At 39.4% G+C, this 27,574-nt stretch overlaps 1 protein-coding gene and 1 long non-coding RNA gene across 3 annotated transcripts in view; one reads left to right on the top strand and one right to left on the bottom strand.

Moving 5' to 3' along the window:
* ACVR2A (activin A receptor type 2A) overlaps positions 1-5,653 on the bottom strand; it is a 72,236-nt gene extending 66,583 nt beyond the window's left edge. The window contains exons 1-2 of one of the 2 annotated variants that reach the window (XM_087732362.1): positions 4,632-5,653; positions 3,867-4,508 (exon numbers count right to left, since the gene is read on the bottom strand). In XM_087732362.1, the coding sequence (XP_087588488.1) occupies positions 3,867-3,921 (55 nt within the window). In that variant the 5' untranslated portion in view covers positions 3,922-4,508; positions 4,632-5,653. Of the gene's footprint in view, positions 1-3,866 lie in introns of both variants that reach the window. The other variant, XM_009461790.2, reaches the window with a different exon arrangement.
* A 13,517-nt stretch (positions 5,654-19,170) lies between these two features.
* The window catches only part of LOC148052401 (uncharacterized), a 127,718-nt gene continuing 119,314 nt past the window's right edge, over positions 19,171-27,574 (top strand). The window contains exon 1 of the long non-coding RNA XR_015698955.1: positions 19,171-19,337. This is a non-coding gene — a long non-coding RNA (uncharacterized LOC148052401). The remainder of the gene's footprint in view (positions 19,338-27,574) is intronic.

Raw genomic sequence — 27,574 nt, 5'->3', positions numbered from 1 at the left:
CTTGAGCAGGATTTTACTTTAAAAGCAGTACTAAGTCTGAAGTGTTTTATTGCTCTGCCTGTGCAATAAAGCGATTAGAGTTCAACCATAATCATGGACAGCTCGCAGAGAACATACCAGCAGAGACAATTTCACAAACAATACTCGTAAACCTTTGGCAGGATTTTCAAGTGCTACCAAATCAATAATGAAAGGACAGTCAAAAAAAAAGTTACACTAGTAAAATTAAAGAAAAAAGTCTCACCTCCCACCCCTTAATTCCTTCAGAACACCTAACGATTCAGCTTCTAACGCTGTACCAGTACCTTTGGCTTTACAGTTCTATCTAGATTTTGGGGGGGGTGGGGGAGAATAAATTAAAAAAAATCATTTCCCCTGAGAATAATCAGTGTGAGACAGGAGAAGAATAAAATAAAAATCAAAGATTAAAACATTCCCCATGCAGTGAAAATGCTACTTCAACTACAAAGGTATCTTTGACATGCCATTTCCTTCAGCAAAATTACTCAAGACCTTCCGAGTGGCTTGAGAATGATCTAGCATTAGGAAGCAGAAAAAAAAGAGAGGACCAAGACTTTTCTGATGTGCTTCCTTTTGCTTAGGTGATTCATGAATCAAGCTTAAGTGAGTTTTAACAAATATGGGTCTTGTCCCCTGTAAGAGACTTAAAGCTGCAGAACTACTTTGATGACGGACTGCCCGGGTACCAAAGACAGAGCAGGCAGCGCAGAAGAGGTGATAGTTTAGGAGACATGTAGTGTAAGAGTAACAAAAGGACCACGAGATGTTAAAAACTATAGCACCCACCACAGAAGATTCTGGTTAAAAGACAATCCACTACTTCAACACCTCCCACATTTTCAGCTGCATAGGGCATGTATTCTGAAACATCACAGAAAAGTATGGAAGTATACATTCTCTGTTCCTGAAAGTTCATAAAGTATAACTCCGCAATCATGAAAATTGGAGGACCCAGAAACACACTTCCTTGGGGGATGGGAGAACATAAATAATATCTAAAGAGGAAGTGTTCTTTGATGAACAAGCTGTTTTATTTACTATTTTTCTTTTTTAAGCTCACCTACAACCCTGCCTCACCTCCAAAAGAGGCACAGGAAGCATATTCAACTGTTCATAAGTATTTTGTTGTTACTTCAGGATCTTCTGCTCTTTATTGAATCAAAAATACAGATGGGTTTATATAAAAAAAATTATTAGTGGGCACATGGAGAACCTTGACCTGGGCACTTTGTTTTGATGTTTAGTTAATCCGCATTCATCTCGTTCTCTTGAATTAGTACAAATGGGTGCAAACCTACACCCACTTTTCTCCAAACATCTACAAATATTTTTAAGCATAATACATAACACAGATGCTCTTTTTCAAATATCTTAGTCAGACAAGGGAAATATTTTCACTCCCTTAGCAAAGATTATTAGATTATTATTTTCATTCACTGGAAACTCCTATCCATTTGAAGTACATTTACAAGGTTTCACACAGCAGTTTATAGATAGCAAAATAAAACGCCTTCAACCTAAAGACCACTTCCACACCCATCACGTAAAAAAAAGAATCCCACAACATTTTCACCTATTTAAAGACCGCTAGTATTAATTGGCTATGTAAACAACTGCAAAAAATAGTCGCATACAAAAATAAATTCATAAATACAGAAAAACAACACCCCCACTCCCCGACACACACACTCAGAGTAGCTGGAGACTGCACACCGGAGAAAGACAAACCAGACATCTTCACACCTGAATTCTAGCATTTCTTCAACCACTGTCAATATTCTTAAATATATAGCCTGGCCAGACTTTTTTCAGACTGAAGACTGGAAAAGAAACTTCTTCTGACGATGATGTTAGAACCAATTGATCAGGTAAGATTTTAAACTGAAACAAGTTACAGTAAAGAGATGAAACACTACTTATCAAAATGCCTGTACTTCGTGCTAAAAGCTTACATAATCTTATAATTTTGATCGTAAAAACAAAAGCCTACTGTTGAATTTATTTTTAGACCTACACCAGGACTGCAGAAACTCTAAATTTTTAGGTTAGGAGAAAATAGTTCATTGTTAAATACCTGAACACTCAATATGTACTACCGGAATAACCACCAAAACAATGTCATTAACATGAGAAGCAGTCCCAACTGCAGCCAGTTTCCTGCTCGTTTAGCAAAGATTAATTCCACCTTCACAGGCAAAAGAATCATTCATTTTACCTTACCGAGAACAACCTGAGCAAGAAATGCTAAAGAAAAGAAGGCTTTTGTTGCCAAACCGTTCTTTTTAATAAGTAGGATGGGTAATGTCAACAAGATCACTATTCTGTGCTCTAGGCAAAAAAGATCTTAATAGAAGGACGGGGAAGGGAGAGGCAGACATGAAGAGCAGATGGCACCAAGCCTTTCAGAAACTGTCGGGGGGGTGTGGAAGTTTCCCTACAGAAAATATTCCCGAATTAAGAGGAATGTTGCTCGAGTAACTTAAAAATAAGGTATTAGGAAAAGATGAAAGACATGTCTCCTACTGCAAGACAAAACTGTCAGAAGAAATCGTGCTCTGTTTCAAGAGATGAATAAATGGTATACCCTAATAAAAAAAATAAAAACAACCAAGCCTCTGTCTGTCTTTAACCTGCTCTGTTATTTATCTGGTTAAAACAGAAAGGATTTTTTTTTTTTTGTTTATTTCTGGCAGCGCTCACCATTTCACAGCACATTTAGCGCACACGGAATTGATCAATACCGCTACAGACATAAGACTAGACTATCCATTTACTAACCACAAGAAAATGTCCTGTTCAGCAAAATCCTGTACATTATAACACTGAAATTTTAAAAGGCATTGTTATACGGATCTCATTACTCCCTTACACTGGTTACACTGAAAAGCTCAGCACTTGTCTGCTAGCTTTCAGACGGATAAAGAAGTATACCTTCGCACACCCTGCAAGAATGCTAAAAAGCGTATCTAAACCTACACAGAGGACTATATACACATTCAAAGAGTAAGCAGAAAGTGCCAGGCTTGCCACATAAACAAATATTACATCCTTTACACATTTCATAACAGGTTTTTTCGTGAAACCGATGGAGCTTCAAGCCGAAGTGCACCAACAGTTCCCCCAACCACTGGTTGCTACCATAACCATTTTCCTCCTGTAGAGGCGTGGGGAAGTCCTCACACCCCGCTGGCTTCTCAGGGCTCAGAGCTGGCGTTTGAAACCCAACTTCTGCTCTTTTAAAGAGAGAAGTAGTAGCTTTTTTCGCACTACAAGGCAGCGACATATTGAGTAGCAAAATAGAAATCGTTACAAATTATTGTTTAGAAACTGAAAGTCTGCCTTTTCAGCCTAATTCTGTGCATGCATCTATACATGCACACACCCCTCGCTATCATGAAAGGACGAGCTAATGCTTTCAGAGCGGTACCTATTCTAAACTAATGAAGCATTAATGAAGGTGGCCATTCACCAGTGAATGGTCCAGATTAATAGATCCAATTGAAGTCAAGGGTATTTCGGCTGGGTTATTCTGATTTAAAAAAACCCTATGAAACACTAAGAACTGCACTGCCAGATTACTGTATGTGACACTAGGTGGTTATGTCTCCACATTTGTTCCACACAATTGATCTGAAACCCAAGCGCTGCCCGCATTTGAAGTGCTCGTGTTATATACATTTTTAAGAATAACGATGAAAACAGCTTCTGCCATCCCCAAACATTTGTCATCTGAACAAAGAGAGGTTTCTCCCCCTTCAAGCTAATCGACAAAGTTCCCTCAAGCTTCCAAGTGCTGACCCCAAAGCCTTACATGGAAAGCAACAAAACCAAGAACATTCACTTACCTGAAGAACAAGAGATAAGAAAAACAGCGAACGCCAATTTAGTAGCAGCTCCCATTTTCCAATGCTGTTAAAACATTTAAGTGACTTTAAGTATCCAGTTTCCTGGGTCCTGCAAGCTGGAAAATCTCCCTTCTTGCTGAACCGTTACAGAGCAATCTATAGCAACATTTCTGCAGCAGAAAATGTTCATAAAACAGTAAAATCAGATTTCTTTAGACACTGACGATCTCCCTCCGGCTCTTTCTAGCGAGAATCCCGGCTGAGGGATGGATATATTCGGAACCGTGTTTCAAAACACACGGGTCATTTGGCTTCTGTACAAACGGTGGCAAACTTTAATTCATAAAAGTATGCTACGAATCCACGTTTAAAAAAAAAAAAGTCAACAATTAAGCCGCTGGACACGACGAAGTCTCTGAGCACACTCCAACTTTGCTTGTCCACATCAAGCTCCGCGCAGCATCCCTCACAGGCGCCGAGTGCTGGGGAGCGGGGTCGGAATCAGTAAACACGATGTCTTCGTCCTGGCTCCCCTTATACAACATGTAGTGTTTGGGAGAAAAGTAGCTCCATTTCAGTCTCAAACCTCAAAAGCCTCCGGGTGAAGGGAGGAAGTTTTGTCAGTTTCTTGACGAAAACTACCTTAAAAAAAGAGAAAGCCACCAGCTACACGTGGGCAACGCTTCGGTTTTCTTTAATGCTGAGGGATTTAGCCTGACCCACAAGAGGAGAAGGGGAGAAACAAGAGTCTGGTAACAAACCAACCTTCGGGCTTCCCGAAAAGTGGCAAATCTCTGGAGTCCGCCCGTCAGCCAGAGCCGCGCATCGCCCCTTCTCCGCGATCCTCCGCCCGGGCCCGGCGACACCCGCGCTCCCGAACCCCAGCAAGATGTCAAATTCTTCTAAGAGATTTCCATCCCCTCCCCCCCAAGAGGCTATATTTGGTATTTAAACACAGAAGAGTGATTGGGAAAAAAAAAAAAAAAAAAAAATGCAGTATCCAGCCGCTGGGGAGGAGGGTGATATATTCTTTGTGGCAAATCCTTCCTTGAGTGCCGTGCTTCCAGGAGGGCTCGGCTTCCTCGGAAGCCGCGGGCGGAGGGGAGGCTGCGGCGGCCGGCCCGGCGGGTCCCTTCCCGGCGGGTCCCTTCCCGGCCAGGCGGCTCCAACTCCTCCTCACCGGCACATTTCTGCCTCGCCGCCCCGCTGCTCTTCACACGCGGACCCGAGACCGTGTGTCGTCCCCCCGCCCCGCTCTCGGTCCAGTTCTTGCCTTTTTTTTTTTTTCTTTTTCTTTTTCCTCGCAGGAGAAAGGAGTAAGAAGCGGCAGGGGTGGAACGGAAGAGCCCGCCGGGCTGGGGCTGGCTGCCCCTCCTGCCTCCCGCACCGCGCACCGGGCGAGCCCCGGCCGGAGGGCGGCGGGGGCAGGAATCCCCTCGGCACCCTCTCCCCTAACTCTGACCCCGGCTCACTCCCGGCTCCGAGGAAGCCGCTGCCGAACGCAACTCTCTCGTCTCCCGGGCGGCGGAGGCAGCGCGGCTGAGACCAACTTTGTCCCTCCAGGAGTGCAGTTTAGGGGTTGGCGAGGAGAAAAGGCCGAGCCCGGGGGTTTTCTCAGGGCGGCGGCGGCGGCAGGAGCCGTCTCTAGAGTCTCCCGAGTCCGGCCGGCAGCTGGGAGCAGCCCTCCGTACCCTGCTGCTGCTGCTGCTCCCCTGTGGTAATTTCATATCTACCCATTCACTTGCCTGGCGTGGAGAACGGACCCAAGATGGCGGCGCCCGGGCGATTGTTTTTGTTTCCTCTCCGCCTCCCCCTCCCCCACCCTCCCCTCCTTTCCCACAATCACGGCAGCCCCTCGCGCGACGCCGGCCGGCCGCGCGCCGCCCCGGATTGACAACCGCCCTGCCCACTCACGACCCAGCGGGCCGCCGCCTCGCCCCGCCTCCTCCTCCCTCCTCCCTCCTCCCGGCGGGGCGGAGCTCGGGACGCCGCCGCGAGGCCCCGCCTCTACCTGCCCGCGCGCACACGCCCGCGTCCGCGGGCGCGCGCCCCCGCCCGCCCCTGGGCGCGGCCCTCGCGCCGCGGCCGTTGGGCGCCGCCCGCCCGCCTGCCTCGCCGCTCCGCTCCGCGCCCGGCCGCCGCCCCGCCTCGGCCCGCGGTGTCCTGCCCGCTCTGCAGAGCGAAGGTCGGTGGGGGCCGGTTCCTCTCGCCTCGGGAGCGCAGGGTGAGGGGCTGCTGGCGCCCGCCCCTGAGGAGAAGGAGGCCGCCGGGCCGGGCCGGCAGGTGTGAGGGACGGGCCCGGCTGCGCCGCCCGCCGGCGCCGGAGGAGGAGAGTTGGCGCCTCCCGGTCCCACCCCCCGTTATTATTAATTCACCTTCGCGGGGCTTGTTCTTGGTCTTCGGGAGCCTTTCTCCCTGACCGAGGCCCTTTTCAGGTGACGGAGCGCTGTAAGGAGAAAAAAAAAAAAAAAAAAAAAAAGCTATCGTAAAAAACGCTGTGAGACCCGGTGTAAGGCTGTGAGGGGCTACCAGGGGCGTCAAGCGCTGATTTCCCGGCCCTTTGCCTCACTCCCCCGGCCCCAGGTGCCGCTGCGGTGCCCTGACAGGGAGCCCTGGCTGGTGATGGGGCCTGTGGTGGTCCCCACGGCGGGCATGTTCCTCAGGGTAACCGCTGCTGCCACGACACCCCGAGCGTGTTTTACAGCCTTGCTTTCAGCCGCTGTCACGCCAAGATACTACGTTATTAGGTGGTTGTTCTTGCAGAGCGTATCATGTGCAATTAATTACGCTGGTCACCCAGAAGAACAGGGTGCTCTGCTCACATGGTGGCTGCGCTTCCTGCTCTGGCAGCTTGCTTAGCCTCCCTCCGAATCACAACAAACTTCTGTTTCCTATCATTGTTTGTCCTTTGGCTGCCGCAGTCTAGCGGCTTGCAGTATTTATTTGTAGTGAGATAGCCTTTAGAAGTTCCTGAGACGGGCACAACACTACATTGTTTTACGTGCTGTGCAAGAGCAGAACAAACAGTCTGTGCTCCAGAACGTGGGTATAAAGCAGCACATGTGCTGGATTTGGATCAGAGGAGGGAGAGAGCAGGAAGGATGAATAATTTCTACAATTCTCACCTTTTGGGGAAGATGTATATAGTGGCGGTACTTTTTGTCACTGGAGATAAAACACTCTTGCACTAAATTAATCCCTCTTGAGGACAGCGGTTCTTCTCCTCCATGAGTTTGGTGAGACTCCCTACTGTTTTTTTGTTGTTTTTTTTTTAAATGGATACCATAAAATACGTTACTTGCCTCTGAGTAAAAAGGAAGACATGTCTCTTGGATTTAGAGATCAAGGCGGGAAAGCATAAGGGCCTTAATGCTGGCCTTTAATTTCTGTATTTCTATAAAGGGCAGTGTTTGTATAAGCAAGAATTACCAAGTTCTCTGAAAAGTGGTATGTTGTTCGCTAGCCATAGACGTGGATTGAGTGATTTCAGATACCTTCTTTCTCATGCTGGCATGGTCTAAGTTTTTTGGTGATGGAAATACTCGGTGGTACTAGATTGGAAGGAATGTTATGTATAAGATATTTCACATATGTGGATATACAGCCAAGTCAAGGCTGAGTAACATTGCCAAACTCTCTGAGCTGTGCTAATTCACTGATCGACAGAGGCGTTCAGTAACTAGACCTGGTGAGCCACCACTAGCACTTGTATTCAGCCATGAAGAAATGTAGATATTTCAGTCTATTTATATTGAGGTGTCTGCTGGAGTTCTTAATCAGGATTTGGGCATCCTTGGTGTTTCTCTGCTGTGTTCAAACACTTAGCAACGCTAAATTCATCCACTGACCATGTTTTTGATGATTTAAAACATCCCAAAAGCAAAACAAGATGTATGGGATTGTGCACATCTAGAAGCATCAAGACATGTGGCAACACTTTTTATGCCATCTTTTATCCAAGTATTTCAGAATGATTTACAGGCGTTAATTAATGTAAGTATTACAACACTCCTACTTAATCTGTAGTTTTTAATATTCTTCAATAGCAGAATATTTAAACATGACCTGTTCTGCAGGTTGTATTTTCACTTGGCTCAGCTTCTTCAAAATGCTCTTCATGTTGCCACATGAGTAGGAAATTATAGCTAAAAATATTGCTATTGTACGTGTGTGTGTGAATATATATATATACTTCCCATTGTAGGTATTTGGCTTTTTTTTTCCTGACAATGTAAATTATGGTCCATATTTGTATTTTACCAATTATTTTTAGTACAAAGAGAATAAATATGTCATCTATATCACACCATTTGAATGAATGTCATAGTAAGGAGGTGTCTCTTACTCAAGTAGCTTATTATTCTTAAGCATGGGTGTTTTTTTGCTTGCAGGATCCCTTAAGCAGAATACAGCCTTCTGGCCATCCAGTAAATATTACAAAAGCAGTAACAGTATAGTGTTGGTCTTGTCAATCACGTGTTTATCAGGACCACAGGAATCACAAATGAAGCATATCTTTCTCTCTTTTCCTTCCCAGTTTTGAGGCCTAAGGGGATGATGGCAAATGGTATAAGAATTAGGATGGCTACTGGGAACTAGGATCAGGGAGCCCGCTCAGATGTTCGTACCATTCCAGAAGCATCACTCTGTTTTCAGCCCCAGTGGTGCTGCACGTCAGCCTTGCATCCTTTGAAGGCCTACCTAATGTAGCATATGAAAAGAAACAAATAAGGAGAGGTACAAATATGCTCATTTTTGGTATGCAAACAATAAAAGCCAGTTTTGTTGCATGGTTGCAGCACCATAATATTGTTTCAGTTATGTCATTATAGGCACAGTATCTATAGAGCTATCTATATCTGCATTAGGGATTTGCTCCCATTTAATTACATTTAAAAAAAGAATTAGGTAGTTTGGTGCAAATATTGTACAGACCTTAGCAGAAATTGCCTGCCATTTTTGTGAGGTACTTGACGCAAAAATGCTTTAAGGGCTTTCTCTAGGCTGTTGCTTTTATTGCTAGTAAAAGGATGAGTTTTACCCCAAGTAGACATATTAAATGTCAACACAGTTGCTGTCTCCTCTTTCATTTTAAATGTCTTTTTGCATGCCTTTCTCATGTGAATTTTGGGGGTCTTTCCCTCTTCTTCCTTTTGGCTTTTCATTTCTATTTTCTCCTTGAACTCCAGATCTTTTTTCCCCTCTTCTAAGATGAGTCTGTCTATGCATTTTTAATGAATCATTTACTGTGACATATGAGCACTGAAGATACAGTGTCAGGGACTTAAGCATCTGCAGAGAGCTTCTGTGCAGGAGTAGCAGCAGCAAGATGAAATGGATGCGATCTTAGTTTCATTCTTTTGTTCATGTGGGATGGTACTTTGCCTAGAGGCAGCACAAATATAACTTTCCTTCTAGGGAATAATGAGAAGAATTAAAAACCAGCAATGTCTCTTTTTCTCTTCAGAGCGCTGCTAGGAATAGACGATTTCAGCTGTGCCTTTGCTATTTCCACACTTACCACTGAATCACTACTGTGTATGCAGAAACAGCATTAGAGGCAAGAAGCTAGTGTGCAAGGCTCGTTCATAGTATCCGTACAAGCATTTTTAAAATGTAGAGTGGGAAACAGGGTTGTCCTGTTTTTGGCTGGGATAGAGTTAATTTTCTCCCTAGTAGCGGGTATAGTGCTGTGTTTTGGATTTAGGATGAGAATAATGTTGATAACACACTGATGTTTTAGTTGTTGCTGAGCAGTGCTTACACTGAGTCAAGGACTTTGCAGCTTCCCATGCTCTGCCCGGCGCACAAGGAGCTGGGAGGGGGCACAGCCAGGCCAGCTGGCCCAGACTGGCAAGAGGGCTATGCAATACCGTATGGCATCATGCCCAGTATAGAAACTGGGGGAGTTGGCCAGGGGGCAGGGACCACTGCTCGGGGACAGGCTGGGCATCAGTCAGCGGGTGGTGAGCAATTGCACTGTGCATCACTTGCTTTGTATATTCTTTTTATTATTACTATTACTATTACTATTACTATTACTATTACTATTATTACTATTTTACTTTATTTCAATTATTAAATTGTCTTTATGTCAACCCATGAGTTTTCTCACTTTTAATCTTCCAATTCTCTCCCTCATCCCATTGCGGGGGAGAGTGAGCAAGTGGCTGTGTGGTGCTTAGCTGGGGACTAGGGTTAAACCACGAAAATGGCGTTTATAATATCAGGAGTAACATCAACAGATATAACCCTTGTCATTATCTCATTAATCTTCCCTCGTGGTCTAAGTAATTCTCCCTTTGAAACTCTGAAGGAAGAGAGGACCATGTTCAGACACTGTCTTTACATAACCAAAACAAAAATGACCAAAACAGCAAGAAATTAATCTCTCTCAGGGATCTCCTCCTTACCAGCCAGCTTAACTTTCCATGCTGTGAGAAAAAGTGCAGCTATTGGAGGACAGCCTAATTTTTTTAAAAAAATGGATGAATAACTGCCTTCACGTTATTTTTAATTTCATATAAGTATACATAACTTATGTGAAACTCATAATATTTTTAAAAAGTTTTAATAAGAAGTTTCAGTTTTAGTGCAGTGGACAGATAACAAAATTGCTACAAATTTTTCATTATATTGCATTTTTTTACTCTGTTCCAAAACTATTGGGATACTTTACAGTTATATGGATAACACAGCTTTAAAGCATGAGAAAATGTAGAATTAATCAACCCTTTAAGTGTTGATGAACTCAAATGAAATCAAAAGCTTGCCTCTGGTATGATTTTCGATTGGGTCTGCATATAGGTCCACCAAAATTTTCTCCTTTTACGCTTGTAATCAAAGTTATAAATTTTACGTGCAGTTGTTGAATCCAGCTGATAACCACAAAGACAAAGTAAAATACATGCTGCAATCATAGCCCTGTTTTGGATTCAGGTGTTTTGGTGTTTGGCTAAAGTATGCTCATTTTATTCATGTGAGCAGTACTAATAACTACAAATGAATAGGATTTGGCTTGTATCGTGTTATGTAAAGCTATTTCTATAGCGAGCTTTTTGTGTGTGACAAATTCCTTTTTAATGTAATCAGATGGAGCCTGTAGACCCACACTAAGGTGAATGTTTCCCTCCTTCAGGTTTGAAAACAAACACATAGATAAAAAATTTTGCAGAAATTAACACTTAAATACAATCTCCATCAAGTAATTTTCATTAAAGGTTGCATTTGTACCAATCATTAGTTTTCTTTTTCGATCTGCTATCCAGACTTTTGTTTCCTTAAAATACTTGTGCAGAGATGAAAAAATATCTAACCTATTTTCTTGGAGGACAGAGTGATGTTTCTTTCTAGGATTTGCACTGTCTTGTCAGAAAAGATCACCCGACTAGAGCTTCCTGTTGCTTTCAGACACTACATTGTCTCTTAGAGGCGGTTTGTTGTGTCACAGTTTTTTATTGCTCTGGCATTTATCATGTATGATTTCATATTTATACAACTAAATTTTCTAGCTATTGTACTATAGTCCTCATGTATACTTTACAGTCCTTTATTTGAAGTGCCATGAAGAGTCCGAGATGAATTCTTAAAACCCTAATCTGTATTATCAAAACAAGGTTCTTCAGGTCTGTGTAGAGATCTTCCTACTCAGAATATAGTATGATAACCCTTGAAAACAAACTCTGTGTTTATCACAGAAAGCAAAAGTGCTACAACATTGTAATGTTTTCACCATTATTTTCGATGAATTCTTAAAATGTGTGACAAGTGTTTTCTTTTCCTACAGTGTCCTGACAATGATACTAGATTTTAAAGAATGTATCTTTCGCACTTCCTTAGAAAGTCTTTATATGTATATAAATTATATAGTTTAGACTGACAATTTATAACTAAGTAGTCACAAGAAATAGGAGGGCAAAGTGGCTGAGTAGGGAGAGATTGTCAGATATTGAGAGTATTAAATTGTGTGCTCTTTAGAATTATTTTGTTAATATGACTTTTGGTTCTTTTGAAACAAGGAAAAAAGTTGAATAGATGCAATTACTTATGATGTCATTCAAAATATACTAGAAGCTTTCTGTAGTGACTGAAGGGTAGGATCAGGAGAGTTGGCTGATTTTCCAAGCTGTAATGTGTGGTGTAACTTCAGAGTTTAATCGCAAATTGTGTATATATATATTACTTTTGTTAAACAGTATTAGAGAAGCACAAGAAAGTCAAATACCCTGTCACGGGTAATGTATATATGTTTTTCATAAGCCAAAGACGTTTTATCAAAAGTGTACCCGAAGTCTTCATCTGTTTCTTAGTAGCAGAAACAATTTATGGGAGCTTGATGAAAAGCATAGTACTAGTGTCAGCTATACAACCTAGGTTCTAGAGAAAATTATATCTGTTTTGCTCATTGAATCAAAATGAAACACATAGAAAAGTGCCCCAAGGGGTGGGGGTGGAGAACGTGAAGAGAGTGGACTAGTTGTCAGAGCTGTGATGTGCGGTTTGGATTCAAGGTTTAGCAACAAACTGCATACATGCGCAGTATTTTTTTGAAAGAACTGACAACAGAGCTTGTCCTTTGAGTTTTCATTTCAGCCCTGAATCCTAAAATGTAAGTTCTTCTGTAGCAGGGAAGATTATAGGATGTTAATAGTCAACCAACCTAAATTAAAAAGAAGAAAAAAGTTGCAAAGATTGAGCTGGAAACTTTAAAAATACGGCTTCTGAAGTCTCTCTTGGAACAGCGAATTAGAAGATGTTGATAGGTTAGTAAATTACATTGTGCTAATCACAGTTGGGAATGATCAGATGAGGCAGCCAGCTTACAAGTAGCCAAATTGTCACAGGCCAGGTTTTCAGGAAATAGAGGAAACTCGAGATATGTATTTGCGGATTTTAGAGTTTGCTAGCAGAGATGAGTAGTGATAGTTAGCTGACGAAAGGCTTTGGGAAGTGAATCAAAGGTTTTCAGGTCCCAATGGAAGTCGGCTGCCTGGAGGAAGAGGAGGAGTGAGAGGCCTTGGGTGAGACTGCATGTGTACAGTTGTTTCTGAGCCTGTCCATCAGAGAGGTCCTGTTGTCCCACTTTAGCAATTTAAAACCTCAGTAAGTATAACATTCCTGGGAATATTATTTGATTCAGTTCAATGTCATAGTCAAGATGAGCGCTGGGGAAGACGATGGAGTGCCAGTTTTTGGTTCAACAGATAACTTAATAATAAAGTTCCCAACAGTATTGTTAAAGAACAATAATGGGAGGTGGACTTTTTGAAGATTCAGATGGATTGGAGGATACTGGAGCTCAAAACGTTAGTTTCTGTTTTTGCTAAAATGCTAAGAAATTGGAGGTCCAAGATGTAACTAATTGGTTTCAGAAAGAGATGGCAACTGGGAGTCAAGTATCTATCACAAAATCTGTGGATATTGCATTTCAAAATTGATCATTTGGAATTTTAGAAAAGAAATGTGAAGATCCATGGTAATGAACAAGCTACTAATAATTTTGTGTTTTATTGCAGCTAACAGCTGAAGAATGTAGAATTAACCCTTACAAATATATTACGTGGCAGAAGTTGTCCTGCTTCTAGAGGCAACAGTTATAGGCTAATAAAGCCTTCCTGCAAAGGACAGTGGTTGGAATATGATTTGAGACCCACTTCCTTTGAAAGAGACTTAGCTACTGATGCTCCTGCTGTTATCTGAATGCTTGACTCCAAGAAGCAAATAGTGACTGTTAGAATTCCCATTGTGAAAGAGGAACAGCTACATCTGATAAATACTGATACAGAGTATATATCCCTTACAAAGGGAAGGGGAGCTTCCAGAGCTTCTGTTGTATTTGTTGTGGGTTATATTTTTTGTAGCACAGTGAAATATTTCTAAATGATGGGTAGCAGAAAAATCTCTTACATCGGTGCCTGAGCAATGAGGCCTTAAACTGCATCTTCCTCAGGCCCATGACAGTGTCTAACTTCTCTGATCTGTTTATTAAAGGTAGTTATGTAGAAATGTAGGAGGAACCCTGAGGAAGTCAGAAGTGTGACTCTGGGACAGTGTTGCCTAATAGATATGAATTGATCTAAGTTAATGTGTTTTGGTTTCAGCCCGTAATCAGTGATTTAGGGATTTCATAATTTCTGCACAGAATTTAAGTAGCATTAAAATAATCCTGCCAACAGCAGCTCAGCCTGCAGACACCCCTTTGTTGCTCTTCACTGTTACAAAAAGCATACCTCTCCCCAAGCGCTGTAATTCCTGGAAATTTGGCACATTACAGGTTTCCTTGTAAACAGCATGGAAGATTCCCAAATTTGACCTATTTCAGATCTAAAGAAGGACGGAGCAAGTTTAGTCTTAGAAGTCTCTCAAGGAACACCTACCAGCTGTCCGCTTCTTTGTTATAACAAAGAGAATCCAGCTGTAACAATTTCTTTCTGATGGTTGTGCCTGTGGCAAGATGGATGGGATGAGCCAATCCAAGGCCATTTGAAGTTCTGTAAGTTAAAACCTATAATCTTGCTTCTGCAACCAGCAGAAGATCCCAGCCTACTCCTGTTACATGTGCTTCATCGTTGTCCAGCTCACTGGGTAGCTAAATCCTTCTCCGGCTTCTACTGCTGAATAGTTTTGGGGTAGATTAATCTACAAATTATTTTATAATAATTACAACTCAGACATTGAACAAACAATATTTTAATGTCTGAGATGGCAAAATTCCATTTACTTCCTATAGTGAGAATTTCTTTCAGTTCAGGCTATTTTAAAATGAACAAAAGCTAACCTTTTTTCCATTTAACTAGAAAGTTTTCTGCATAGCAGTCGACCTTTCTAATATAAATGCTCATTTTTTTGCCTTCAAATTCTTTAGGCAATGAAAGCATACTTCTAAGAAGATTGTTTTTTAGTGATACATGGTGCACGCACCCTGTTTTAGGAACATCAAGTAATTAACTTCCATAAAACTGCAGAGAGGAAAGTATTTTTGTTTTATACGGAGAGGTAGGGAAGCTGAAGTAGACACGCATGGATACTAGATTTTTTTTGCATACTTGCCCCAAAACATGTGAATGATTCCATTGGAACACCACCATTTTGAAGCTATTAGTCACTTCTGATAATGGGTGTATTGGTGGTTTACTAGTTATTAAACATTTGTTGGCAGGACAGTGAAGTTTCTAAAGATGTGAAATGAAAGCGGGGCCTTTTTGGCCTAGGATTCATACACGAAGAGGGATTGCCTCAGCCAGAAGACCATCATTCCTCTTTTTACCATGAACACTGATGAACTAATTAATGGCACAGCCCGTAGAGCTGGCAGGGTAGTTTAGAGGTCTCTCTTCCTGTGCCGTTTCCTAAATAATGTCTTGTCTTTTCCAGAGAGGTTTATTTAGTTGTTTGACCATTATTATAGTCTGTTTTTTCTCAAAGTTCGTGGGAGGTTTTCACTTCCAGTAAGGTTTTTCTTGAAGGCCACAAGCACAGTTATGGAAAACGTCAGTTAGGCTGTGTCCTAAAGCCTGTCAGGATCTACACTGAGAGAAAAGAAACTCTGAGACACTTGACCAGCTATTTGGAAGTCGGAAGGTGGCTGCCAGTGTGTCTAGCGTTTCCATATCAAGGTGGATTATGAGCATTAAGGAAGCTTAAACAGCTCTCAGGAGAGAGATTCCCATGGTTTTGAAGGCTTATTCCACTGGCACAGGTGCTCGGCTGCAATTTGGGTTGAAAGATCAGGGTTTTTTCTCCTGGAATTGTGCATGGCACTACCTAGTTTTACTTTTTTTAATTAAGCATACTCAGAGGTTGAATGTTCAGGTCACGCTGAGTGCTTCACATCTGAGAAAGCTCAGACAACACTTCTTGCCAAGTTTAACGGACATTGCCATGGAAGTTTTCAGGCACTGGCTAAGGCAAGTGAAAGGAAAGAGGCAGGGTTTTTTCTTGTTTGGTTCATGTTTTTCTTTTAATGATCTTTTGATGATCTGTCACAACTAATAGTCCCAATCTGTATTGGTTTACAAGTTTTATTGTCATTAAAATATCGGGCAATTCACTGAGTCATGTAAATAGCTGTGCTATTGGAGGGAAGGGCTAAGACGTGGCTGGATGTTTCATCTGTGTTAGCTAGCATGGAAGAATTTTATAGAACCGTGTTGCCTCTTGTAGCAGTGATGGGAGAAACCAAATTAGAATGTAAGAACAGACTCTCTCCCTTTCGTTTTCCAACTAAATAATATGGGAGCATTCAGTTAATCATAGTTTCTGAAGCAGGTTTAATGAAGTTAATACAACTGAACTGCAGTAGCTTCGTGCAACTGTGCAGCATTTTTCAGCGTACAGCATATAGTATGCTGTCAATTGATCATTTGCTGTGCTTTTCCATAATTTCATAATGGAAATTATCCAAGTATATTTAGGAATTGTATAAATAACTGCTTTACTGGTGGGTCTTCTTAGGATCATCAGCATTACACCACATCTTCTAGGAGCCTGATATCAGTTGTATATGATAGTTGAAGAAAAACTATTTTTGTACACAAGATTTGCTTTCTGGAGTGCTGACTGTAGTGAAGACTTACTGTCAAATATTTAGCAAACAAGCTTCAAAATATTGAAAGAAGCTTTTTTTTAACTATTAGTTTTAAATAATAGCATGCTGTTATCTTTAAGTCCTATTGGCTGATTCTCACTTGAGAAAAACATAGCGGGATATGCACAATATATAATGTATGTCTGTGTACATATGTTAGCAGGTGATTATTCTTGTACGTTATTGCTTTGCTTAAATTCTACTTAAGATTTGTACCAGATAAAGACATGCTTTTTTGGTGAAGGTTTTTTTCATTTAACTAGAATGTAATTACAACCTTTTTATGAAAAGTTTCTTAAAAATAGGTAGAGAAAATGAAAATATTATGTAAAACAAGTGGCAAATCCGTCAGCATGAAATAATGTTTTAATGCAAATTCTAACAGATAGCTCCTAATACTTGGAATAGCTAATACTTTTAGTGGAAATGCTATGCCAATATAGCAATGAAGATAAAGCGTTCAGACTAGACACTTTAGAATATACTGATGTGCTAAGCTTGTGGTTCCAAGTAAAGACAACGCTTATGAATATGCACATGCCCAGTCCAGCTTTGTGTGAAATCGTACAATAAGAGCATTCAGATTGTCTGTGGCTAGCGTTTATATTACAATGAAGTAGTAATGGGAAAATTGGAGTGTCATTCCCATATTGATTCTTCTGGTATTTCTGCTGTTACTTCAGTTTCGTTCTCTGTTAGCTTTGGAGCATTACTGGAAATTTTAAGCAGCGACTGGCTTAGAAGCGGCCTTGTGATAGAGAAGGGAAGTTGCAGGCTACAGACAGGTTCGAAGAGGATCAAATGGTGGCAGGACAGGTTAGGGTTAGAGAGGTGGGAAGGATGCACTATGTGTGTCATCAGCTTTCTCACAGGAGCTGCATTGTGAGAGGTCTGGTAAGTACATTTATCGTGTTATCATCAGTCATACTGTAGTTTGGTGGAAGTGACTTGGGAATCAGATTTTTGTCCTTGCTGTTGGAACATACAGTTACCTCAAAACTTACGTATTTTTCAAGCTGTTATACCAATTTCTAAGCTCTCCTCTGTTAGGCCCCTATGCAAGGCAGATGACAAGGCCATTTATATGCTTTAACTATTCCTGTGTTCTGGAATGGCATTTGTGGATTATTAGCAGTGTTAGACTATAGCAGATCTTTAGTTACATTCATGCTGTACTTCCACAAACACTTTAAGCCAGCATAAGCCAAGAGATGCTGCCCAGCCCTGCACAAATGTTCTTGCAGCTGCACACTTAATTGATTGGGGAACTGATTTAGGTTCAAACTAGCCCAGCAAACAAACCAAACCAAAACATTAGCTTTAAACTAGTTTCTGAACTCACTTCATTCCTAGCCTCATAAATATTTATGTTGGCTTGAAGGTCTTCACCTTCCTGGTGTTAAGACCACAAGAAGTGTGTGAAGAAAACCAGGAGCCACTTTTTTGATGCAAGGGCTGGTTTAAAGGGCTTGTGGAATTGCAGTTTAAATTGTGGCTCCTCGCTAAACAGCCAGACATTGTAAAAGAGGCTTCATGGTCATCTTTTTATGCCCTGGCTCCCACGTTATGTCAGACACACCTTGGATAGAGCCCAGGGTGTGCCTTGGACTAATTCTGTCTATATCACCTGCCTGCCTTTAACCATTTTTCTCTTAAGAACTTCAAGTTGTATCTTCTGTGATCCAAACTGTGTCTAACCAAAACACATTTCCACACCCACCAAAATATTTTTCTACCCTCTAACAACCTCTCACAAGAGGTATTTTCTGCATTAGGTAGTTCCATTTAGTATTTATGCAACAAAACAATGGGAGAAAAATACGGGGCTTAGATGAATTGTGCTTGTCAGTATTACAATCTGACAGTTTAAGTAGCTCATTCCTTTTCTCCAAAACTGTGCTAAGATAATTTATGCGTTTCATAAGTGTTTTATCTTTGGATTACAAAGAATTACAGAGTTTCAGTCATCCCAAATTACATACTAGAAAACGCATTCACGTCTCATTTATTACATTGTTGGACATCAGAGTAAAATTGTGGATCATGGTTAGTTGCATCAACTTCTTTCGTTAGTCTTACAGGTCTTACATAGTACTTATGCATACTTCTATATTGCTTGGAATTTCTGAGACAATTACAGCTAGTTCAATAAAAATTAAATGCCTGTTTTTGAGAGAAATTCTCCTTAATTTAAGTAATCTTTTAGTACAATGCAAATACTAGTTATGTTATTTTTTTCCCATCTTTCCACTATAAGCCTGCCAAATTTAATGCATTATGTGCAAGAGTTATTCATATAAGTCCCAATTTGTACTTGCCTGCTTGGCACTTTTATCTAATCCATTGCGAGCCTGCACCACAGCTGCTGCTTCTCTCTGACCTCAGATGCTTGAAGCAAAGGATGGAAAGAGGCCGGGATGCTGCATGGCAGTTTAGTGTGGTTGTAAAAGGTGTCCATTTGCTCAGCAGAGCCCCACTGGAAGGTCTTCTCTTCCCAGCTGCATTCTCTCTTTGGAGGTCCTGGCAGGACCTTTCTTTACAGGAATCGGGTAGCGGTCCTGTCACAGGCAGTGTGTGGGCATGGGCAGGGAAAAGTTGCACTACACCCCTGACTGGTGGTTTTGTTTATGTTTTTTTTTCCACAGTTAACCTCAACATCTGGTCAAAGATCCATACATTATTCTGAGTTGCATGGAGTAAAGCACATCAGTGCTGGAACTGCAAAGACACTACAAAATCATTTATTTCTTCAGCTACTATTGAAGAATTAACTCCTATACTCTGCAAAGCAAAATTCAGGAATGTAGTTTGCCACGTGAAATTTAGAGGATACGGAAAAGATAAAGGACTAATTATAGAGGTCGACTGCCAATTCTGTTTAAACTGTAAGTTTCCTCCTCTTCTCAAAAGTAACTAGGGCACTGCATTATAAAAATAGTTTCACAAAATTCCATGGCGGAATGGGTGTTAGTAAGCTCTTAACATGTGCCTTGGGTGATTGCTATTTGTGTGTCAGTCATTGATTTATTTCTAATTTCACTTTATCTTTGAACAACCAAACTATTTTTGAAATTTTCTTAAAAATTCTTTCATTCTAAAGTAGTAGAAGATGAACAGTAGTGGAAAGATTTTAATCTTGAAAATATTTGAAAGAAAGATTTCTCAAGCTGTATGAATTTCCAATTAATTCTGATTATTCAAGAGTTTTGGCTTTTTTTTCACTAAGTGTTTGCAACCCAATAGTTGCTTTCTATTATAAAAGCAAAAAAAAAAAAATCATTGACCAATTTACAGGTGTAATTTCTTAAAAAAAAAAAGAAAAATTAAGGGTTTATCTAAAATTATATGGAAGGCTGCTACTGAAAAAGCAGTTCAACAGACTTTGAAATAATACAGATTAATATTCTAACTTTTTGTTTCTTAGCCCTCTTCTCTGTAATTTTCTCTAGTCTCTCCTCCACCTTATAGTGTCTATGTTATTTTATCTCAAAAGTATAGCTGGGATCTTTAAATGAGAGGAGGGTAAAAACCATTGACCATTCCAGCTACATACTTAAATCACAGTTTAAACTGAGGCTCCTTAACCTAAATCAATTAAAAAAAATCCTCTTAAAATACAGAATAGAGTATTTCACATTGAAATAGTTGAATTAACATACCTGAAAGGTCAGCAATTTTCAGAAGGGAGGAGTGTGTACTACTACTGATGATATGGAGGACGAAACCTGTTAGTCTGGACCTGCCAGCCAAGATACTATGAGCGTGGAAGCATAGCTTCCTCTGTAATAATACTCCTTTGACTAGGGAAAAAAAAGAATGCAGCATCATATATGAAAGCTCGAGTTGTAAACACACAATTGTGCACCGTAAACATTATATGCAATTCAAAAAGGGTATAGGAGGCAGAAGGAGCCAGAGATACAAAACCTGTTTTTTCTGAGAAAGTAGGAAAGTTGAAATGAAAATTTTAAATCTGATTTATTGAAATTCAGATTTTTAATATTTCCATTTAAAGGAAATTTCTTAAAATTTCAATCCAGACTAATTTCAGTTCTTTTCTAGTGTAAAAATGTTCAGGGGTATGGAAATTCAACCAGCTCCAGCTTAGAATCCCTTTAAAGCATAAGGAATGATTATTATCTTAAACAACTTTAAAGTAAAGGTGGAGTTTTTTTATTTTAACTCATGTGAAGTAGTATGAAACAAAACCTGGATGCTTAAATTATTTTGTGATGTAGTTCTTAATTATCAGAAACTACACATTTAATAAGAAGTTACTACTACCTATGTTGCATTGGATGTTTATAAACAGCAGGTTGGAAAAAATAATGCACCTCTTCCATATGTGCAGTGCTACAGACTTCTTAGCGGTTAGTTTCTAACTAGTGTTCAAGTGGTGCTTGGAAGCAACGCATGAAATTAAATGCTAATATTGTTTTTTATAACTTATAGATATTACTGTGATGTAACAGGTAGCTTATCACAGGAATTGCTTGCTCGCTCGCTCTCCCCCGTGTTGTGATCCAGAGCTATAGGCTTCTGTACAGTTTTTTGTCCTATGAATGCTTTTCTGTGTGTGTCATTCACCCGCCTACCTCTCTTAGTGGTGTGTCATGAGTTACTGTTGATCTGCTTTGCTTTACCAGGATCTTTTATTATGGTTTTCTCAGCGTTGGCATTTTATCTTTGTAGATGCTTAGGAATTAATGTCTCATAATGATCTGAAGTTTGCTACTTTGAAGTCAGAATTTTTAAACAGGAGACTTGGCAATAGATGTACTGTAGCTGCTCTTAACAGTTTAATTAATGCTGTGTTATGTATGCACATTTTTTTAGCGTATACTATTTGGAAACACTACTCGATACATAGAAGGAAAAAAGCGCGCACACTCCCTAAGTGATGCATGTTGTTGTGTCTGTGAACTCTATACATTTGTAATGTTAAATTTGCCAAAGTTAATGTGTTGAAAAGTAACAAGTTACTTAAGTTAGTTAAATGTCTCTTTCCAGAGGAAAATTACCATAATGGTTACTTGTACTAAAATGCAATTACTGTCATTGTAACAATCAATCATATTTTCTTGTGGAAGAAACTTTACCTAGTTCTGAATGCATTAAAATGTGAGATCGCTCTGCTCAGTGTTAAAGTGAGCTGCAGAGGCAATATACTTTCGGGGAGAATCGAGTGGAAGTTCCAGTCATATGGTTGTCTTTAAAACTATTCGAAAATAGAAATTAACTTCTTAAATGAAATTGAGCCCAGTGACTTGTAAAACACCAACCAAAGTATTCTAAATTCTGAAAGGCTTTAAAAATAATTGAAAAAGTTTTTCTTACAGCTGAGCTTGATTAAGCCTGAAGCAACAAGTTCCCATATGCATTTACCACTTGGCTGACAGTCTACAAAGTTCTCCACAGCGATCTGTAGAACAGGGTTGGTTCGTCTGCTATGGCATCCTCCCACTTTTCTTCTTTGCAGCCTCTTCTCTCAGTCTTATTACACCCGCAACTTGTGCTCTTTGTTTTCCGTACATTTCTTTTCCCTATCCTTCTTTCCTTCCCGGTCGTGTCTTTCCAATGTCTTTGTTCTCCTAACTCCTGTGAAAAATTCCTGAGGAAATAAAATGTTCTGCAAAAAGTAGGAGCAAGGTAAAGAAACTGTGAATTTTTAGATTGATTCCCAAACTAGTCTCTGAGAGACTTAGCTACATCAGAGGTAGTTGTTGCTTCTGGACCTCTCACGCTATGTGTAAATGTAAGAGACAGGCCTTTAGCTAAGAGGCCCGCTGGAAATCCTGAAGTTGCTTTGATTTACTCGTAGTACTGCAGGTGGCTGCTCCTTAGTCTGTGACTTCTTATTTCTCACTGAAATGTGTGAGGACCAGCGCTGGGAGAGAATGGTTTCAATACCTGTCTCTGCATGTTTATTACAGTACTCCTTGTCTTGCAGTACTCATTTCCAAAGACAACAAAATCACTTTTTAAAGCATAGGGCTATAATGTTGAACGTGAGGTAACGGTACCCCTGCCAATCTCAAGGATAAAGAGGTGATTCTGTAATGATATTTGGTAATCGTGTCTTTCATGGTATTAGAATAAAGGAACTGTATTTCAGCCTTGCTTTGCTGACGGTAAATTTCTGTTTGGTTTTTAAAGTAAAAATGTGCCATTCTTTTGCTGTCATTGCTTCTGTTCATGCTATTTCTGAACAGAGCTGATATCGCTTCAGAGAATAAACATAGAATGTTACCTTGAAAATAAATGAGGAATAGTTTCAATATCCTAGATCAAAATCATTAAATGTGTAATAGTTTTATTGGCAGATCAGGCATTGAGATTTTGAAACCAATTTTTGTATTTTAATTTTTCAGGTATTATAGCCTTATACTTTTGTATAAACAATTGCATAGCGCAATTGGTATTGTTATATAAATGAGTTTATGTTATATAAATGAGTTTATGTTATATAATAAATTTTATGGTAGAGAAATGAGTTTATATAATACTCAAAGATGTTTTCATGACTGGTTTTACAGGAAGCGTCTTTCCTTGCGCAAAATACTTTAATCTGCTCTGTCTGCAAAGAAGATGTGTACTTAAATTCTCATAGATGATTTGGTGCTCAGCTTGAGATGTCCTATGAGGAATATAATTTTTTTTTCAGGCAGTATTGATCACTGCTGTGTGGAAATTGGAATTAAACTGTACACCCGTAACATGAGGCACAATTAATAATCTCTTGAAAGTTTTGAGCTGTCTTGTTAGAAGTTTAGCTGATCTGTTATAAGATGGTGGACCTGAAAGGATTCTTATAATTTCATATTTTTTGTGTGTCTTTATATAGATGCAAAAATAGCATCTTCATTGAAAAACAACTGCTAAAACATGCGCCATAAGTGTTTTCACACTTTGAGATTCATCTTAATATATGATACTACTGTGGTAAATGTATTATGATAAACACATGCATTCCATACATCCCCAGTTTTTCCTGGTTTTGTGTTAGGTTTATTTTGCACAAAGAGTGCCATAGATTTCCGTGAGTATAGATACCCATTGATAATCCACATATTTAGGTAATTTTCTGTTTAAAATATGAATGTTATTTTAATCTCACTGGTTGTAGTTAGGTAAATTATTGCTGTAAGTGTATTTCTAATATATATTTCAATGCATGCTTTTCAAGCTCTCTTCAATACAAGAGACTGATAATAGTATATTATCTGTGATTTAAGTCACAATATTTTCATGTAAGTTCATTAATGCGGTTTTTGCATTAAAATCTATGCTTTGGTTTTGGTTTTAAAATTTATTCTTTTATAGGAATAAAGTGTTCTGGCTGGTGTTCTAGGGGCCTTTGTTGGATTTTGAAGAGATCACTCACCAAATAATATCCTTCTACAAAATTTACCTTGTACTAAAAACTCTTTACTTAACATCTCAGTGTTACGGATCACATGGTAATATGAAATATCCTAAAATTTGACCAAATGCCAAATTGGTCTGTTCCAAGCCAAATTCATCACAAATGTATTGGGTAAGCAGTCTCAATACAGCTTATAAGATTAACCCAAAAAGTACAATAGCAAAAACACAGGAGGAATTTGGAGAGGTGGGGTATGAGGGATGCACAGAATTGTGCAGAATGGTTGAGGTTGGAAGGGGTCTCTGGAGATCGTCCCTGTGGAAGGGCGACAGAGGTTAGAGTCGAGCAGACAACTGACACCTAGATTGATCATGAAATATTAGAAAAGGAATACTTCATGGAATGACACGCAAAGTGACAGGAGAGAGCAGCATTACCAGCGTTTGGAACAGAGATTGCATACTTGATCTAACGAAAGGAAAGCGTTTTTTAGCATAAAATGTGTTTAGTCGGTGGCTACATAGATTTTTGGGTTTTAGAAGATTTATATACAACATATATCTAACAAGCTCTTCATTCCATTTCTAGACCGCATTTCCAATCTATGTATGCGTGTTTTTAATGATTTTTTTTTCTTTTATTTTGTTAATGGAAGATATTTAATGACTTATTTAAACAAAAATAATAGAAGACTATACATATTTATTTTACATATAGAATAGTCATGATCATTGATTTTAGTAATATGCGCATATAGTAAGCACATGCAAACTAGGTAATCTGATTCGTACTAACAATTGAATTAAAGAAAGAGCAATGCTTGTCATTCTTAAGTCAGAGGCTGAAAATAAAATATTTTTCAAGGCTGACTGAAAAAGCTGTTCTCTCTTTAGAGTAAGTAACCATACAGATGGTAAAGCTAGTCAGAAAAGGTGAAAGCATAGTAATTCCTTGCCCAGCTAGAAAGATTTTTCACTAGATTAGGACATAAATACTCTTGTATGTACGCTGCTTTATCAAATCCTTCTTGACTATGAATGGCTATTTCCTTATTGCATTTCTATTACACATTTGTAGATTAATATATGCTTTTCTGGAATAATTGCCTATTAATAACTTCCTACAAGTTGTCCTATTAGTATTACATTTTATTGTTTCTATCTTGCAATATATGCCTGGAATAGATAATTACTTCACTGATATAATCATAGAAATAATAGCATTGTCCTTATGTTAGAAAATGGAGGTTAATACAAATGATGTTCTAATTAGAATTCAGAAGACTGGTTGGCACACAGTTGATTTTGTTGGCTCTCAGCCTAATCTTGTTACGTTGTTTTTAACTATGAAGAGAGTGGGTTTAAAGATCTCCAGCAGTGCAAATGAGATGAGGGAGTTATAAAGAGCTTAAAGAATCAGAAAAGTATAACTCCTTCAAAACAAATCATGTAATAAACACAATGCTTAGCAACTTTGCCTAAACATCTCTTAATGTAATACAGACACTTCCGAAAAACAATTCAAATTTCTGGTGTCATTAAATAGAAAGAGTCAAAGTCTTTTATTACTGTACTACTTACAGTACTACTCTCTAACTGTATAATAACTTTTGCATTTAAGTAGTATATAGGTGTAAAACATTAGTAGTATGTTACTTATTTTTTAAGTGTACTAGTGTTTTTTTAAGTACTAAAAAATTACTTTATTTTTACAAATACATGTAACATTCATATTATGCAGAGTCTATAGCTCTTAGTTAGACTGTTTATAGCATTAGTTTCCGTGAGTTCCAAGACATTTAAGTCAAATTTTATTGATATGGTTGACGGCTGACACAGTTGATTCTGACTATTTAGTCTTTTTTGTTTTGGTTTGGTTTGGGGTTTTTTTGAGAAACAGCTAACATAAAATCTCTACCTTCTGTGGCCATTTGACTGTACCTAGGTTATTCAGATTTAATTGCGTTATGTGGGTAAAGGCAATTGCTGAATACCTCAGATAAAACTAGACCCAAGCATCGGCCAAGATAGACATGTGAAATTGCATCAGCTTTAATGTAGGTACCCTGTCCTGTGGTACTTGCAGAGCAAACCTATTGCAATAGAATAGGAGTTGACACCCAACTCATATAGCTCCAAGAAATTCTATGTATACAATAATGACAAATACTTTATATAAATAAGGTGCTTTTCACTATGTTCTTTCCGTGGACTGACTCATAGAAAACCATTGTAACTATGTGATTACTGGCACATCTGAGGACTTCTGACTGTTAGCCATGTTCTTCACCCACCGGATCTGTGGACATGAGGCTTTGCTTCAAAGATCTTTGGATTTGCTCTTACCCTGATGCTAAGAGTAATGTTTTCTGATCTTACAGTTATTACTTCTTTAAAGAAAAGAATCTGTGACTGATTTGTAGATCTACTATTCCCTTAATTTCAAGCTTTGTTGAGCATCTGTAGCTATATTAAGAAGTAAGCAGGTTTTATAAAATAAGATTCCTCTGTATGAATTCAGAAGCCAAACTGTGACCTACCCCATGCACACATCCTTTATGCAGGTGTTTCCCAGAAAGACCCCAGTAGACCTGCTTATCAAAATAAATAAGAGGGGTAATGTTTCCCTGTGTAGTTCTGCACCATTACACCTATTAAATCATTAGATTTCAAGTCAGGTCAAGGTAGCATAGGAGAACCAAAAACTGTAAAATCCTTCAACATCATTCTTGTTGTCCTTTTTTGTCTATTGTTGTGTATGAAGCACAAGCACATGCACAGAAAATTAGAGCATATATATTTAATATTTTCAGTAAGGTTTTATTTATAGCTGTGACCGTGGTAAAGATTCAACCACTCTACGATTAACTTGTGCTGTGGGTGGAGAATGGTGACTATGCTCACTCATTTTGTAGTATTTGATGTAGACAGGGAAAATCAATACACTTTCGATGAAAGTATCAACAAATGTGTTCTTTGGGGTTTATTCGAGGGTAGCTTACAATTCTTCATATTAATGAGAAGTTGCAAATGAGACAAAGATGAGTGCCTGTGATGATATGGTACGAGAAGCGTAAGCATGAGTTTGCAATGGTAGCCATCCAGGTGATTTAAAAACAAATACTTTTGTGAATATTCTTATATTGTTTGGGCCTAAGAAGCAGTGTCCTGTTCAGAAGTATCATGGGTCTATTGGCCGTTAAAGATAAAAAAAGTCTAACTTTCGGTGTTCAGTAAGCACTGAGAATCAGCCCAGCTAGTAGTAAGGCCCAGTACTTGTTTCAATGTGTGAGCATTACAGGCGCTCTAGCAAGGAGGAGGAGGAAGCATGAAAGGTGGTGTATATATTCTCAGCCTTTAGAAAGGCTGCAGAGCTGGACAATTCACTTTCGAAGGTTTCTTTTTGCAGAAATACATAACTCTGCAGTACACTTCAACCTGTATGCATATGTGCACCTTATCATTGTATCTCAAAGCATACACTGCCCCTCATATGCAATAAAATTGTGTATATAAAATAAAACATAGGGAAATAAATGATAGTGAAGACCTTCCTGGCTTTATGAAATCTAGTTCACCTCTTCTTTAAGTAACAGAAATTTTGCTTTTGTGAGTTACTAATTTCTACATAGTATGCTTTTTTTAGGTTAAGGTGGGTAAAATGTAAAAGAGTTACCAGCATTTTAAAATATTTTTTTCCTCTGATTATAATGGATTTTTTCTTTAGGTTAGCTGTGATTCAATACTATATACAAAG

The sequence above is a fragment of the Nipponia nippon genome, unplaced genomic scaffold (assembly GCF_047370975.1).
Source record: "Nipponia nippon isolate SJK-2023a ecotype South Korea unplaced genomic scaffold, ASM4737097v1 scaffold_5, whole genome shotgun sequence".
Classification (NCBI taxonomy): Eukaryota; Metazoa; Chordata; class Aves; order Pelecaniformes; family Threskiornithidae; genus Nipponia; species Nipponia nippon.
Note: the sequence above shows the minus strand (reverse complement) of the source record. Positions and strands in the feature narration are given on the sequence as shown.